At 41.6% G+C, this 15246-nt stretch overlaps 1 protein-coding gene across 2 annotated transcripts in view; it reads left to right on the top strand.

Annotated features, from left to right (window-relative positions):
- Positions 1–14980, top strand: part of CCDC170 (coiled-coil domain containing 170) — an 80569-nt gene extending 65589 nt beyond the window's left edge. For both annotated transcript variants that reach the window (XM_019638896.1, XM_019638894.1), the window contains exons 9-11: positions 2590–2832; positions 12569–12805; positions 14594–14980. In XM_019638896.1, the coding sequence (XP_019494441.1) occupies positions 2590–2832; positions 12569–12805; positions 14594–14794 (681 nt within the window). In that variant the 3' untranslated portion in view covers positions 14795–14980. The remainder of the gene's footprint in view (positions 1–2589; positions 2833–12568; positions 12806–14593) is intronic.
- The last annotated feature ends 266 nt before the right edge of the window (positions 14981–15246 follow it).

Genomic DNA, 15246 nt, shown 5'->3' with positions numbered 1-15246 from the left:
GCAATGTGACTAGGAAACATAAAAATATGTATTTAGAATCTATTTCAACCAGGTTCATTTCAGTTCATTAATTTACCATTCCTAGGGTGGCCCATATCCTTGTGGTTCAAAATGGTGCCTGGAATCATTATATCTGTGTTCCAGGAAGAAGACTGTAGAAGTAAAAGGGATGAAGAAGAGGGATGTAAAAGAGCAGGCGTGAGCTGCCTTTTAAAGGAGGGTTCCCAGAACTTGCTATGTGAACTTGTGTTTATATCCCATGGCCAGAATATGTTCTGATGGCTAAACCTAGCTGCAAGGGAGGCTGGAAACTGTAGTCTTTACTCTGGCTAGTCATTTACCTAGCTAGAAAAATGTTCTGTTTCTATTACTATAGGAGAGGAGGAGAATTGGGGAACATCTATCAGTCTCTGCCTTTATAAACTCCACTGCACTAGAAAGTAGAGAGAGGAGTATAGCTTTTCAGTCACTCAAAGGAAGAGTTAGAAACTGTTTAGACTGACTGAATGAATGGGCGAAAAGGATACAAATATAATTATTAGTTATATAATTATTGGTATTGGGGAAAGAAAAAGGGAAATACAGATGTGTCCTAATAATAGTTCTTAGAAAATTCTATGGTAGAATTATAGTGTGCAGGCTATGTAATGAGTCACATTTGCGTTTTTTTTTTTTTTTAAAGATTTTATTGGGGAATTGGGGAAGGGGAACAGCACTGGGGAATTGGGGGAAGGGGAACAGACAAGTTGCTGTTGGTTTCTTCTTCAGTCTAGTTGTGGAGGATGTTGCTTCGCTGGCCCAAGCTGGCACCATCATTGCATTCTTCCTGGGCGAGGCAGATCAGTCGCTGTCCTCAGGACGGCTACTCACGGTGGCTGCTGGCCGCTCACGCTGGCTGCTGGCTACACATGGTAGCTTATGGCAGCCCACTGCAGCAGGGGGCTGCAGCCTAGGCCGTCGCCGGCGACTCAGGCAGGCCAGCTTCAGGTTGAGCTGTTGTTCAGCATCTTAGCTGTAGAGGGCAGTGTCACTGGCCCTCATATGTGGGATCCGAACTGGGGCCCTCTGGCGTCCCAAGCCAGCTCTTAACCAACGCGCCACTCGGCCGGCCCACATTTGCGTTCTTAATTTGGTCCACGAGGCTGTGTAACCTTGGGCAAATAGCATATCTCTCTATCTCCTCATATTTAAGATGAGGATAATACCTACTTCATGAGGTTGTAAATTTTTAATAAATAATATTTTGAACTCTTGGCTCATAGAAGATGCTCTATTCACATTCAAACTCCTCTTGATTTACTTCATCTTTGGGAGAATTTTATAAAAGAAAGCAGACAAACCCTGTCACCATCAGATACATGAAACTGAGCTACAATTCTTTGTGAAGTCCTCAGATAATTGAATTTTTTCTCAATACCTCACACCAGTTCTTAAGTATTGTGTAATTATTAAAATTACTGGTGTACAGAACTTAACCAGTGTACATTTGCAGAAGAGTGGAATTTGACATGACGAAGTTCGTGGAAGGGAGTTTAGTTAGAGAAATATTAAAAGGGCCTTGTTAAAATGGGTCTGGACATTGCTGTCACTGTTAGGCAAGGTACTCATTCAAGCCCACGTTTCAGTAAGTCCTTCACACCTCTGAACACTTTAGAAATGCAGAGTCTGTAATTAGGGAAAATGTGATAGTCTTTCGGCTCTAACATTCTATAATCCTACATGATTCTGATACCCAACGTTTACAACAGACGAAACAGTTTTCTGTGCTTAATATTCCACTCACTAATTGTGACATGTGAAGGCCAGGAGGATGTTTCCCCCCTCTTAGAGTCTACAGTCTTTTCTAAAAATCACTATAATTTCCTTCATCAAGTTTAATTGTCAGTGATAAGTGCTATTTGAAGACCTTGTTCGCTGCTTGGTTTGTGGATGGTACAGGCCTGGCATCTAATAAAGACACCAATGAACTAAAACTTTTTTCAGTTCTCTTCTAGTTCTAAGATTTTACTGTATAAACAAAGCTTTCTTTAAAATCTCCTTAGTATAGCTTACTTAAAAAATATATCAGCTCTCATGTTTGGTGCCACTCAGTCTAAGGGACTAAAATTAATGAGTCCAGGTTTTTGGTACTAATTTAAACTCTATCTTCTTTCAGAGAAGACCAGGGCAAGTATAGTTACCATTGGGGTGTTGGAGAGGATTTTTTCTCTCTGTCTTGTTATTTTCTGCTCTTGATAATCCCAGTTTAGTCATTTTAAAGGCTATTGCACATTTTTATCATGATAATAATAGAATTTATATCTTACTACTTTATTATTACATAGTGTTGGAGGGAATCATGTCGCAAGCCTACATCTCTGTGCATTTTCTGTGGCTCTTTTGTCTCAGACTTTGCAGCTCAAAATTAATTCTTGGAAAAAATAGTAATAAAAAAAATACAATAAAGAAAAGGAATCCAATAACTTTTTTTTTTTGATGGTTTAGACTTAGTCTTACTAAAGTGTGAGTACAGGTCAATATTCTCTGAGTAATCCATTTATATTTACAATTAGTATTAAAAGAACCCAAAAACCATTTGTGTCAAACCAGCTCAAGACTCAGAAAGCAAGCCTGGAGAGCAAGGAGCTGCACATGAGCCTCCTGCGGCGGAAGATAGCGCAGCTGGAGGAGGAGAAGCATGTGAGGACGGCCTTGGCTGTGGAGCGGGACGAGGCCCAGCTCACCACACGGAAACTACAGAAGCAGGTGGAGAGGCTGCAGAAGGAGCTGAGCGTGTGTCAAGAATCCAACACTGAGCTCAAGGCCAAACTGGCTGACACCAGTGAGCTTAAGGCAAGCGCTCAGCTTCCTGTCCTTGTTTGTTGCTTTTTTGTTGGCTAATGTAAAAGTTTATGCAAAAGAGTGACAGCCTTATCACAGAGACACCAGGAAAAAAAAAGATGAAAAACTTCCTCTGGTTTTCTAGAGTTGTGGGAAAAATGCCAAAAAGCACACAAATCAGCATATTAGAGCCACTGAGTGTCTATTCAGTGTTTGAAATGAAGCTATGTGAAACATCAGTCAAAAAGGGGGTGTTCAGTAACGAAAAGAAAAGCACTTCTGGAAAGTGTGGGTGACTGTGATAGTAGGGATCATGTTGGGATTGATCACGTGGGAATTCGCTTTGGAAGAAATGAGACATGAACCCGCTGTTCACTGGGGAGCGTCAGGCAGGCCCTGGTGTTGAGTGTCGTACCCTACGAGCTGCATTGTCCCTGGTGAGGCGGGTGGACAGATCGGGGAGATGTGCTTCCGGGGTCGGAGGGGTTCAACTTCCAGGGAATACAGAGAAGAAAGGAATTAAAGTTTAGTCAGAGCATCTAAATGCCAGTGGTATGTGCACTACTGGCAGTAATATGTAACTTCACATGCACACATCCTCTCTGGCACGTTTGCATGTCACGAGTACAGATGACAGTAACATCCTGGCTCTTTGCAGACAAGTGCTCCGAAATGGACTTCCGGAGTGTTTCCAGTCTGGAAACAAACCAGTAGGGAAAACGAATCTGGAATTAAGCCAGCCTATGAATATGCATAGTGGGGACAATATTTGAGAAGATATTTTCCACTGTATTTTCCCTCCTAAGTCATTAGTTCTTTTCCTCTGAAGCCCTTCTAAGTTTAGGCTATTTCTCTGGAGAAGGGGAAGGCAGACATGGCCTAGGGGAGGCGACATATTGGAACACAAGAGAAAGCGTCTGAAGGGTACCATGTGTGGGGCGGGGGTATCAAGGTAAGTATCCTCAATGGGCCCCCACTTCACACCTGAACTTTGGGGAGTGTGTGTGCTGAGGTACAATTACTGTTCAGCATGCAGCTGCCCCCACCCTGGCTGAAAGGACCCACAGAAGGCGCTGAGGCAGGGGTCCTAGGTTGCACCCTGATTCCCTAGGGCCTGATATTCATTTGCACTCGAGGGAGATATGGAAGATAGCGAAAGTTGCATGCTGGAGAGCTCATGGGAGCAGGTGGGCTGGGACAAAGTGACCCTGCATCAGAGGCTTTGGGGCAGGTCACCTAAACTATCATCCAGTGGCAGTTACAGCCAAGCCTTGGATTAATAAAGGCCAGTAGCCAGGCCTTGACTTTGATCAGTGAACCCTCACAGATTTCACCAGTCAGATATCAGATACAGGAAAGATTCAGCATCAGTGGGAAGACCAGAGTCACTTCTAACACCATAAGGATTTTCCTTCACCCAGACACCACCTCAGGAAGAAGGGAGGCAGAGAAGAACCCTTGAAAGATTGAGCAATACATTAATGACAACAAATTTTAAACCAGAGGAAATGCAGTTAGTTACACGCTACCAATCTGCTCTCACAGCCTGGGATGATGGGGGTGGGAGATGGTTTCTTATTTCTAAAAGACACACGTCTCATCCGAAAGCCAACGTGCTGGGATCTTGCATTAGCTGTTGCTGATCTGTAGGATGGGAGGCTAGCTCATCTCCAGGCTGGATGCTCACATTCCATGCTGTGGGGCCACAGGAGCACTGCTTTGTTAGAGAGAACAGTGGGCCACTAAAGAACTTTTAAAGGAGCCAGAGAAAAAATTAAAGAAATGGGAAAACAGTGGTAAGACAGTTAATAGTGGGGAAAATCCTAGAACCAAGTGTAATGTAGACCTTTGAAAATGAATCAGGTTGGTTTTGTAACTCATCAAATTTTCCTCTTCTCTTTATTATTTCCTTTTATCTGCTTCATTTTAGTTCATTTTATTGTTTCTTTTCTATCTTCCTGAGATGTGCATCAGCTCATTAATTTTTAGTTTTCCTCCTTTTCTAATACATGTATTTATGGCTGTGAATTTTCCTCTAAGTATTGTTTTAGCTGCATTCCCCAAATTTTGATATGTAATAGGTTGGTTGTCATTTAATTTAAAACATTTTCTAGTCTTCATTGTGATTTTTTTCTTTGATACATAGATTATTTAGAAGTACATTTCTGAATTTCCAAATATTTGGACATTTTGTAATTATCTTTGTTGAAGTAATATGAGATTTAGCATTATGTTATCTTCTTCCAGAGAGGACTTTTATTTTCTTCTTCCAGAGTCCAGGTGGCATTTTAACCTCAATAGCTCAGGACCATCTTAATCCAAATTTAAGCCTTGAGATATTTTGAGTGCAGTCTGTTGACATGAATTAAAGTTACACACTAGGTAAGTGAGAGTTTTCCTCATTTTTCTTACTCTTAACATGCAGCCTCTCAGGGACCCAGTCCAAAGTAGGATTGACTTTGGTTCCACCAGAGGCAGGAACCAGGCTCTGCCTCTGGTGCCCCATCTCTGAAAGGCTGACAAAATGCCCCCAAGCACCCCAGCATCCCCTTCCAGGTGAGCAAATGCTCCCACAGAACAGAGGACCCCAGACTTTGTACATTTCCAAGTTTGTAGCCTCTCCCAGATGTGGGCCCAGTAGTTTTGAGCATCTTCTCAGATCTTTGAATTTTAAGGAGATTTTTTTCTTCTTCCCTGCTTAAATTGTACTCAGTGGGAGAGTTAGTCTGAACTACCTGGTCTCCCTTTTCCAAGAAAGAAGACATTGTAAGGATTGCTTTGATGGGGAAATAGAAACATATCCAGATAGATACGTTGGAAACTCTACTCCATAGATAATAAAGAAGTGACAGAGGAAGATGGTGTTGATTCAGTCTTAGGGGAGCATTACTGGGATGTTGGCTACCTCAGTTTCCCTTCTCAGTAGTCTCTCAATTTTCCTGAGTATCCACGTATATTCTGCTTTGCAGGCCACAGATTATGGAACAAGTATTTCTCTAGTCCGCCAGGTACATATCTGAAGTAAACATTTACTCTTTGATAAAGCTTCTCTTAAATCCCTTAAAATCCCTCCACTTGTGCTCACTGGGATGGGGAAGAAAGGGATGCCATATTCCAGCGTTGCCAATGAGGCTGGCATTCCAGCCATCAATTGACTGCAATGCCCTTGGATTAGCCCAGAAGCACTGCCTGAAAAACTTCACCTCCACTTTTTGCTATACCTCTACTCTTGGGCCTGGAAAGACTCTGTTCTACTCATTGGCTTCCTGGTGTTTGAAGAAAGATGTTGAATAATTAGGTAACAATGTAGAATAGGAATGACAAATAAAGTGAACTTGGACTTTCAAGACAGAGAAGTAAATTCAGTCTTCTAAGGGTCACAAAGAAAAGGACGTGTTTTGTTGTAAGAATGTGCAAATAGAACAGTCTAACTTCTCCAGAGAACTCTCTGGTAGAAAGGAAGGGTCAGTAGCACTGGGTTTCCATCCACTGAGCTGTGTGAGGCTCCACAAAGCAGAGGGGAACAGAATGATATTGAACAACCTGGATGACTCCTAAGGTAATGAAGTGGGAGGGACACTGAGAAGGCCTAAGGCAGACTGGCTTCCCGGAAGAAAGACCTGAATGAGGTTTTCCTAGTAAGACCACCAGTGCGTGTCAGAAACAAGATGCAGTAGTGATGCAAGATGCAGGATGAGCTGCCTGCCTTCTTATCCCCGCTTTGGCTGGGGACATTTGGCCTTTCTCATGGGATGGGGCTGTTTCTGTCCCCAGGAGAAATGAAGAAGCTTCACTTAGAAAGTCAGGGTTTACCCAACATTGTGGTTTATTTTACTGCTAACTCAGTTGTAAATCTGCGTGACTTCCATGACTGAGCCTCCATTCTCCATAACTGGGTTTCTGCTCTGTTCTTTCTACTATCCCCATCCCTTCAGAGACCCTTGCTTCCAGGGGTCTGCTTTGCTCTTGCCAGTTTCTCTCCAAGGAGCTGAAATTCTGTCTCTGAGTGAAGCTGTCTGGGCCCTATGAAGGGCTGTCAGGACTCTGTGACATTGACTTGCAGATGCCAGCCAGCTGTCTGCATGTTTCCAGATATTATAAAGCTAAAATATAATAATATAGTGAACAGATATCCTGTGAAGCATGATATAAATATGAGCTGCCATTATTACTGATCTTGTCACTGCTAAGAGTGGAAGCTCTAATGTGGGGCTGGTGGAACCTTTGGAATTTCAACTCAGGAAGAGTGGCCAGCAGCAATGGAGCATGGCAGACCAAACTCTACCAGCCGAGGTGATAATGATGGAGCAAGGGGTTCCCAATCTGACATCCAGGAACGGTGTCCGGCACCTGCTGGATGAGAGCGAATACACAGCAGCTTTAGAAGTGAACAGCCCCTGGTCGAGGGCAGTATGAGTGCCATCTGCAGGGGGCTCTAAGGCAGGGTCTTCCAGGCTAAGTGTACTGAGAGTAGAGGGAGAACCCCCAGGTCAAAACATCCCTGTGGGCTAGAAACGGTGGTGGGCCAAGAGGAGTTGACACTTCCTGCCGTGTAGAGCAGAAGTAGAAAACAGCTAGTGGAAATTGGGTCGTGCGGCGATTGAATATGTTCCCATTTGGTCCGGGCGACTTCTGCCAGAGGCCTGCGTCCTTGTTCACCTGGATTACTGTTAATTATTCACAAGTGGTCTTTCCATTTAACCTTCTCACAGGAAAGCCTGATTCTTATAATTAAGTTTGGCTCTTATAATTAAGTGATTACACAACATGTGGTTCTAGTAAGAGCACCTGGTTTAAGAATTTCCAGCTCCAGCATCAGCAGTGTAAAGCAACATTTTCAGGTGTGTGGCATGTACCTTGGGTGGCATATGCGAGCAGAATGTTTCTAGGTGCTAACTGACAGGCATTATCTAATGTCCAATTCTGGAGTGAAAATGGATTCCCTTAAACTTTTCCTTTACTTCCTTCACTATCAAGGAGAAAATCTTGATTTGAGTTTATTATGCCCTCATAGTATCAGGACACTTGCTAGTCTGCTTTTTAAACAAAGAATAAGCCTGAATTTTGGTGCTGAGTATGAGACATAGTACCTAGTAACGCTGGTTTGCTTTCATTATACGGTGTTTGCTTTATTGTTACCTCCTACTTGTGACAAGTTCTATTGAAATCATATAAAATTCCCTGTAAAAGAAATAAATTTATTTAAGTTAAAAGGTGGCTGAGTAAAAATATTAATATAGATGTAATAATGTTTGACCAAATATCTAACCACTGTAGCCTAGTCAAGTTGACACATAAAATTAACCATCACAGTTCCTTTTTATTGCTGAATAATAATATTTCATTGTGTGGCTAGATCACATTTTGTTTATCCATTTAGTGTCTGATGGATATTTGGATTATTTACACTTATTGGTTATCATGAATAAGGCTATTGTGAACATTTGTGTGCAAGTTTTTGAATGCATTGATATGTCTGTTGCAAAACCGTGTTGAAGACCTTGACTCCTAGGCTATCTAAATCTCCCTCTTCAAGACCCATCAAGTATATTTCCCCTTGAATTCTAGACCAGGAAAAAGTAGACCTTTCCTGATGAATTTAAAATTAAATTTTAGGTTGGCAAGTAAGCAAAAGTATTGTAGAAATCCCCTTTTGAAAGAAAGGTGTTCTTTCATAGATTTCTCCTTCCTGTGCTGTTGAGTCAAAATAATTTTATTATAATATTACCTACATATGTACAAATGTGACACTAAATAGAAATTTCTTAATCTTATTACATTTTTATTCTTATAAAATCCAAACCAATTTAGAAACCAATGTGAAGTATAAAAATAGAATTTTATAAATTGGCAATATTAATTCAATCAGCTAGATTATGTTATTTTACTGAAATCACCATTAATAAGAATGTGTTGTGCCAATTGCTTATGGTCCAGGTTCTTCTGAGCCTGGCATGGCTACAGTTTATGTTGCCGAAGGGCAGAGCACTTACTTAATTTTATTCCTGCAGAAACTGTACGTACATACACCACGAACATAGTTTGACCGTGGCTTGGCATTACTTATGTATTAACTCTATCTTTGCTCTTTTCTCATTAACCTAGGAAATTAAAGTAGAACTCCTAATAGGCATAGATGTAGCACGCATAAGTGCAAATGCAGGCTCTGAAATCATCTGGCAGAATTCCAGAGGATCTGGAAAATACTTTGTGTAACTCCCATCATGCCAGTTGCTTCCTAGCCTACATTGGTTATGATTAATCTCATTTGAATATATTGAAACACCCCCATAATCGCAGTTGCGTAGAAAGGATAGATGTTTATTCCTTTCTCACTGAAAAGAAGTGTGGAAGTAGACATTCCATGCTTAGTAGGATGGCTCCTTGGTCACCAGCAACCCTGGCTTGCTCTATTTTTCTGCATCACCATCCTAGCAATAGCTTCCATCCACAACACCAGCTCTTAGTGCAAGCTGGCTGCTGGGACTCTAGCCTCATCCCAGTCACCAGGAAGGGTTTTGGTAAATTGGAATCTCTGAATGATCACCAAGGTCAGTCCCTGTGCATATGCACCTAGTGGGTGGCATTTCCTCAAGTGCTTGCTCTACTGGTGACATGTCATTGGCTAAAAAGCTGCCTCAGAGCCCCTTCCTCCAGCTGTTGTTGGCATTTTATTTCCTGCCTATTTCCCAAGCTGCTACAGTGGTCCTTACACTTTCTTGGTAGCAAGCCCCACAGTCCTGTCAGTTTCCTAAGGAATTTCCTCTCTCCTGCATGGAACCTGTTCAAAAGTTTTGAACTTGTCTAAGCATGTTTGCCATTGACTCCTCTCTGCCTGGAAAGAAATTCAATTTCTTAAGAAGTTGTGTGTGTGATAGTAGATACAAACGAATTTCCAGCTCAGGCATTTCATTCAGGTATTGACTCAGGCTTCCTCATTGAGTGAAGTCACACAAGGCATGGGGACATCCATATCCCAAGCAGCCACTTCTGCTCCATGTCACATAATCCCAACCGTAGAAGAGTTTCCACCATTCCTCTGACTGTCTAGTGGTATTGGAGGAAACTTCAGAGTTTAGACCCAATCAACTTGTGCTCCTTGCACCATAGTTCTTATACAGTCAGTAAAGACCTGCTGTAAATCTGAGATTAGATAAAGATTTACATCTCTGACAGTAGCTTCTAAATAGAGTCCATGCAAGTCACAACCATCGAGAATCCTTCATCAATAAATAAGCAGCAGTCCTGCAACTAAATGACAATTGTTAGCTTTATTATTGTTACTCAAAAAAAAAAAAGAAATACAAAGAGGGATTTCATTCATCAGGAGCAACAATATTGCTAAGCATTTTCTCATTTCTCTTTCTCTCTTATTTCCTGGCTACATGACATCTATACCGCCCCACAATTCCCTCATCTGCCATCCCAAATTTCTTCAAAGGGCGGTCGGTTCCTGCAGCCTGGTTAATATGGATTGTCTCATCTTTGTCCCCACTTGTCTCTCAGCTCTTTATCGTGTAGATCAATTTAGTCCTTCAGGTTTTCTTCTTCCCTGACACACCTCCCCTTTACCCAGATTCTGCTATAGGAAAAATGGGGTGGGAGTATATGCAGCAGGAAAACATCCTTCCTTCTTAAGAAGAAGGGACGGGATGGAAGGGAGAATGCAGCTAACACTTATTAGATGGTTTCTTTGATTGCTTTCATACAGAATTTAAGAATGATTTTCAACAAAATTAAAACAAAACTATGGTTCATTTCTTTGAGAATATGCCTGTAGGCTTATCTGAATTATTAGAAAGCTCAGAACTAAATTCAGAGCTCTACAGGTCTTTATTTGCTCCTTGTTTCAAAGTAATTTATTTTGATGGTTTTAAAAAGCTTCTTTGTAAGTGAATTTTCTACTAACAGCTTTATCAAGATACAACTCACATACCATAAAACTCACCCTTCTAACATACGTATCAGTGGTTTTTCAGTATCTTTGCAGAGCTGTATAAACATCACCACTATCTAATTTTAGAACATTTCTATCATCCGCAAAAGAAACCCTGTACCTGTTAGCACTTATTACCCATTCTCCCTGTCCAACAGCCCCTAGCCTTTTCCAGGTGTTTCATATAAATGCAATCATACAGTAAGTGGTCTTGCACAGCTGACTTCTTTCCCTTAGCATAATGCTTTCAAGGTCCCCCCCCCCATGCTGTAGCATGGATCAGTGTTTCATTCCTTCTTATTGCTGAAATATATTCCATTGTATGGCTCTACCACATTTAATTTATCTACTCACCAGTTGATGGACATTTGGTTGTTTTCACTTTTTGATTCCTATGAATATGCTATGAACATTTGTATACAGGTTTTGTGTGGACACACGTTTTCGATTCTCTAGAATGTATATACCTAGGAGCGGAAGTGCTGGGTCATATGTTAACTCTGTGTTTAACATTCTGAAAACTGGCAAACTGTTTTTCACAGCAGCTGCATCATTTCCCATTTTCACCAGCAGTACACAAGGGTTCCAGGTTCACCGCATCCTCACCAACACTAGCTGTTGTCTATCTTTTTAATTATAGCCATCCTTGTGGATGTCAATTGGTAGTTCATTCATATTTATTTTTAATGGTCAGCTGAAAAATTTTTGTGTCTAATTATGAAAACTACCTCAAAATTTTTTTATTGTGGTAAAATATACATGACATAAAATTTACCATTTTAACCATTTTTTAAATGTGCAATTCAGTGGCATTAAGTACATTCACAGTGTTGTGCAACCATCACCAATATCCATTTCCAGAACTTTTTCATCATCTTAAACTGAAACTGTGTGCCATTAAACAATAATTGCCCATTCCCCCACTCCTGGTAACTTCTAGTCTACATTTTATCTCTATGGAATCACCTATTCTAGGTACATTATATAAGTGAAATTATACAATATTTGTCCTTCTGTGTCTGGCTCGCTTCACTTCGTATAATGTCTTCAAGGTTCATCCATGTTATAGTATGTATCAGAATTTCATCCCTTTTTACTCAAATTCTTTTTGTAAGCAGAGCTGGTATAATTTTAAACACCAAGCTAATAAAGAAAATGTGCCTCACACTCTAGGATGCTCTGTGCTTTGGCTTAAAGATCCCGGGGCAGCTTCTTATCTTAAAGAGAGGCACGCTCCCTGCCCCCTGGCTTGCTGTGGAGGGGTCTGGTGACCTTTTGCCTCCTATCCTCATTGGTGAAGTCAGAAGACATTTCTTCTGAAATGTTGCTGATGTAGATTTTCCTGACAGCAGTGATGAAGACTTGCTGAGGGGATTTTAGGCTAAGCTTCCTTGCGGTAAAACACTAGAAGAGGAGACATTTTGCTCTTCCTAATATTTCTAAACCAGGAATGATTCATTGGTAGGGGCAAAAAGTACAAGTTGCTTTTGCCCAGGGAGCTCATAGAGCCAGTATGTAAGTACCAGTAGATTTTATTTCAGCATTTAACTTCCGCAATCATACTATCTACCATTTTATGTCATTGATTTTACAAATAATGGTACTCCGATATGTTGTTTATAAAGTATAACTGCCTTAAGGCATGTTTGTCCAGAACATATGCCCAGCAAAGTCTGTGTAACTGGGATGAAGTCCATTCTTTATTCATAAAAAAGTTATTAAGTGAATTCTGTTGACTTCTGATTTGTTGTGTTTATACAGTTTTCCTAAATAAACACCAAAGGCATTATCAGCATTCTCTTGACTTCTTAGATTAAAACTTTGGAACAGACCAAAGCCATCGAAGACCTAAGTAAATCCAGAGACAAACTGGAGAAAATGAAGGAGAAAGCTGAGCAACAGCTAATGTCTGTCAAGTCAGAACTGGACACTACAGAGCATGAGGCTAAGGAGGATAAAGAGAGGGCCAGGAACATGATCGACGTGGTAACCAGAGACGTGAAGACACTAAAAAAGTCTCTGGAAGAAGCAGAAAAGAGAGAAAAGCAGGTGGGTAGAAAGAAATCTGGTGACGAAACCTCCTTATTTAGAAAAGATAGGACAATTCCAAAGCTTGGTCATTATTCATACATGTCCTCATAAACAATTTACAAAGCTTTCAGTATCATTTCAACATCTCTGCCTGCTGCCTAGCGTCTCTTTGTCATTAAAAGAACCATTATGAATTACTTTGCTAAGAAGAGTAGTTCACATTTTCATGGCATGAACTATAGGAAAGAGAAAGACGTTCTCATCAAAGCAATGGAAAGCCTGTGAAAAGCCAGGTTCTGGTTGTGGAGAGGTTTTTTATTATGTTTGCCAACTGCCTCTGAAGTTTGCATTATCCCACATCTAACAGTTACCAGGGCTTCAGCCTCAGGAGGTCAGGATAAACCTTATCTCCAGCCGAGATCGGTTGCAGAAAACGGCCCCAAATCTCAGACAGTGGCACCCAGACTCGATGGCCAACCAAAGCCAGATGGAAACCATAAAATAGTACTCACTCGCTTGCTGGTTGCAAGGAGGAGAGTTTTATCTGGTGAGCACATCAGGAGGTCAGGCAGAAAGAAGCATGTACTGGGCAGCTTGACCCCCAATGCTTTTGGCTTTCATCTCACTCTCTTCCCGAAGCTCAAAAGGGTGTCGAGTGGACTCTGATCCTGGGATATTTTTTCTCTTCAGCTGCCTCTGCTCTGGCTCATGTGTCAGGCTGAGTTGAGGAAGGCCAAACCATGAGTAAGTGCTCTCAGAGAGAGACTGCTCCAGAGTTAAGAGCTCTGGTCATATTCGAAAGGACGGGGAAGTCTGAGGACAGGAGATGAGGCTGGAGAGAGCTTCGTTTATGCAAGTGCATTTCCCAAATTGGACTCAGCACAGGAAGGTTGGAAAGCGAGTGACCACATGGTGGGACCGTTTGGAAGGCAGTTCTCCTGGATGCCACATCTGTCTTCAAGGTGGATCACACCTTTTCTAAAACGGAAGGCACCTCTAGTGAGGTGTTGCCCAGATATTGCTAATTTACCAGCTTCTGCTTTAGCCTAGAATCACCAACCAGTCTATGAGAATTTGAAGGGGTGTGAGGCCCATTTCAACCATTGTCTTCAGTCCTCACTACTTCTCCCCTTTCTCCCAGTTTTCCTTTTGTGATGGACTAATAATAGTAGTCCCAGAGAGTCCAACATTATGGGTTGTGAGGTGGCCATTGTGTGATGTGAGCTGAGCGTCATTTAGAAGTCCTCCTATTTTCGTCAACTCACACTTTCTTGCCATTTGTTTTTCCTTTAGTTGAAGAGCTTCATTGCCCAGTTAACATTCCAGTGCAAAAGCGCTTATTACCCATGGGCACAACCACACCAACATTTGGAAAACACTTCCCAGCTCGCAGAACACATACACAGCCGTTATTTCATTTGATCTGAATTTCAGGGCAGCTCTGGGAAGTAGGTAGGTGGTTATGCCCACCCTGGAAGTGAGAAAATGAAATCTTTGTGAGGTCAGACCCTCTTTCATGGGTGTTTAACTGGGATTCTTGACTTTGGTAGCCAATACCACGTTGATTGGCTCATCAGAAAAGTAGCTATGGAATCAATGAAGGGTGGTGCCTGAAAGGACTGTACAGGTAATTTAGTAGCCTTGACTTCTTATTTTATAAATGAGACAGGTAAGGCTAAAGACAGTAAGTAGCTTACCTGCCTCATACACACCTGGGTTTTCTATAGTTTTTTGTTGTTGCGTTTGGCCTAGCAGTTGTTGATACATTTGCTGTCTCAGCTAATGTGTTTCTGTTTGATATTCCAGCTGGTGGACTTCAGGGAGGTGGTTTCCAAGATGCTGGGCTTACACATAAGTAGCCTTGCTCTTCCTGACTATGAAATCATCAAATGTCTTGAAAGGCTGATTCATTCACATCAACACCACTTTGTCACCTGTGCCTGCCTCAAAGATGTGACTACCAGCCAAGATAGGCACCCACAAGGCCACCTGAGAGTTCTTCATTGAGCACTGTATCTCTTGAGGGGTATGGAGCTAAGAGATGGGACACAATGCTCAATTTCATGAATTCCCCAAACCTTTGAAATGTTGTCAGTGTGTGAATATTATATCCTTTGATAATAGGGCGAGAATCCATCATTGCTAACAAAGAATCTGTAAGGTGCCAGCCGGAGATAAGCGCTCGGCAATAAAGACACCTATTATTTCATTTGCCAGCACTTTGGGACCCAGGAGAACTTCACTAGGTTGCACATCTAGAATGGGAGATGTCGGTAGGAAATTAACATTTATGGGAGTATCTATATGAGTTGGGGGCTTTACTACCCAATTAATTCTTATAATAACCACATGGAGAAGCTTTAATGTTTTTATTTTACAACTTCTGTGGGGTGCAGAGAGGGTGTTACCTACTCAAGGGTGCAGCTGGCTTGGGACAGAACCAGGATGCGCCAAAGGCC

The sequence above is a fragment of the Hipposideros armiger genome, unplaced genomic scaffold (genome assembly GCF_001890085.2).
Source record: "Hipposideros armiger isolate ML-2016 unplaced genomic scaffold, ASM189008v1 scaffold_41, whole genome shotgun sequence".
NCBI lineage: Eukaryota > Metazoa > Chordata > Mammalia > Chiroptera > Hipposideridae > Hipposideros > Hipposideros armiger.
The sequence above is the reverse complement of the archived record's forward strand: the minus strand, read 5'-3'. Positions and strand labels throughout refer to the sequence as shown.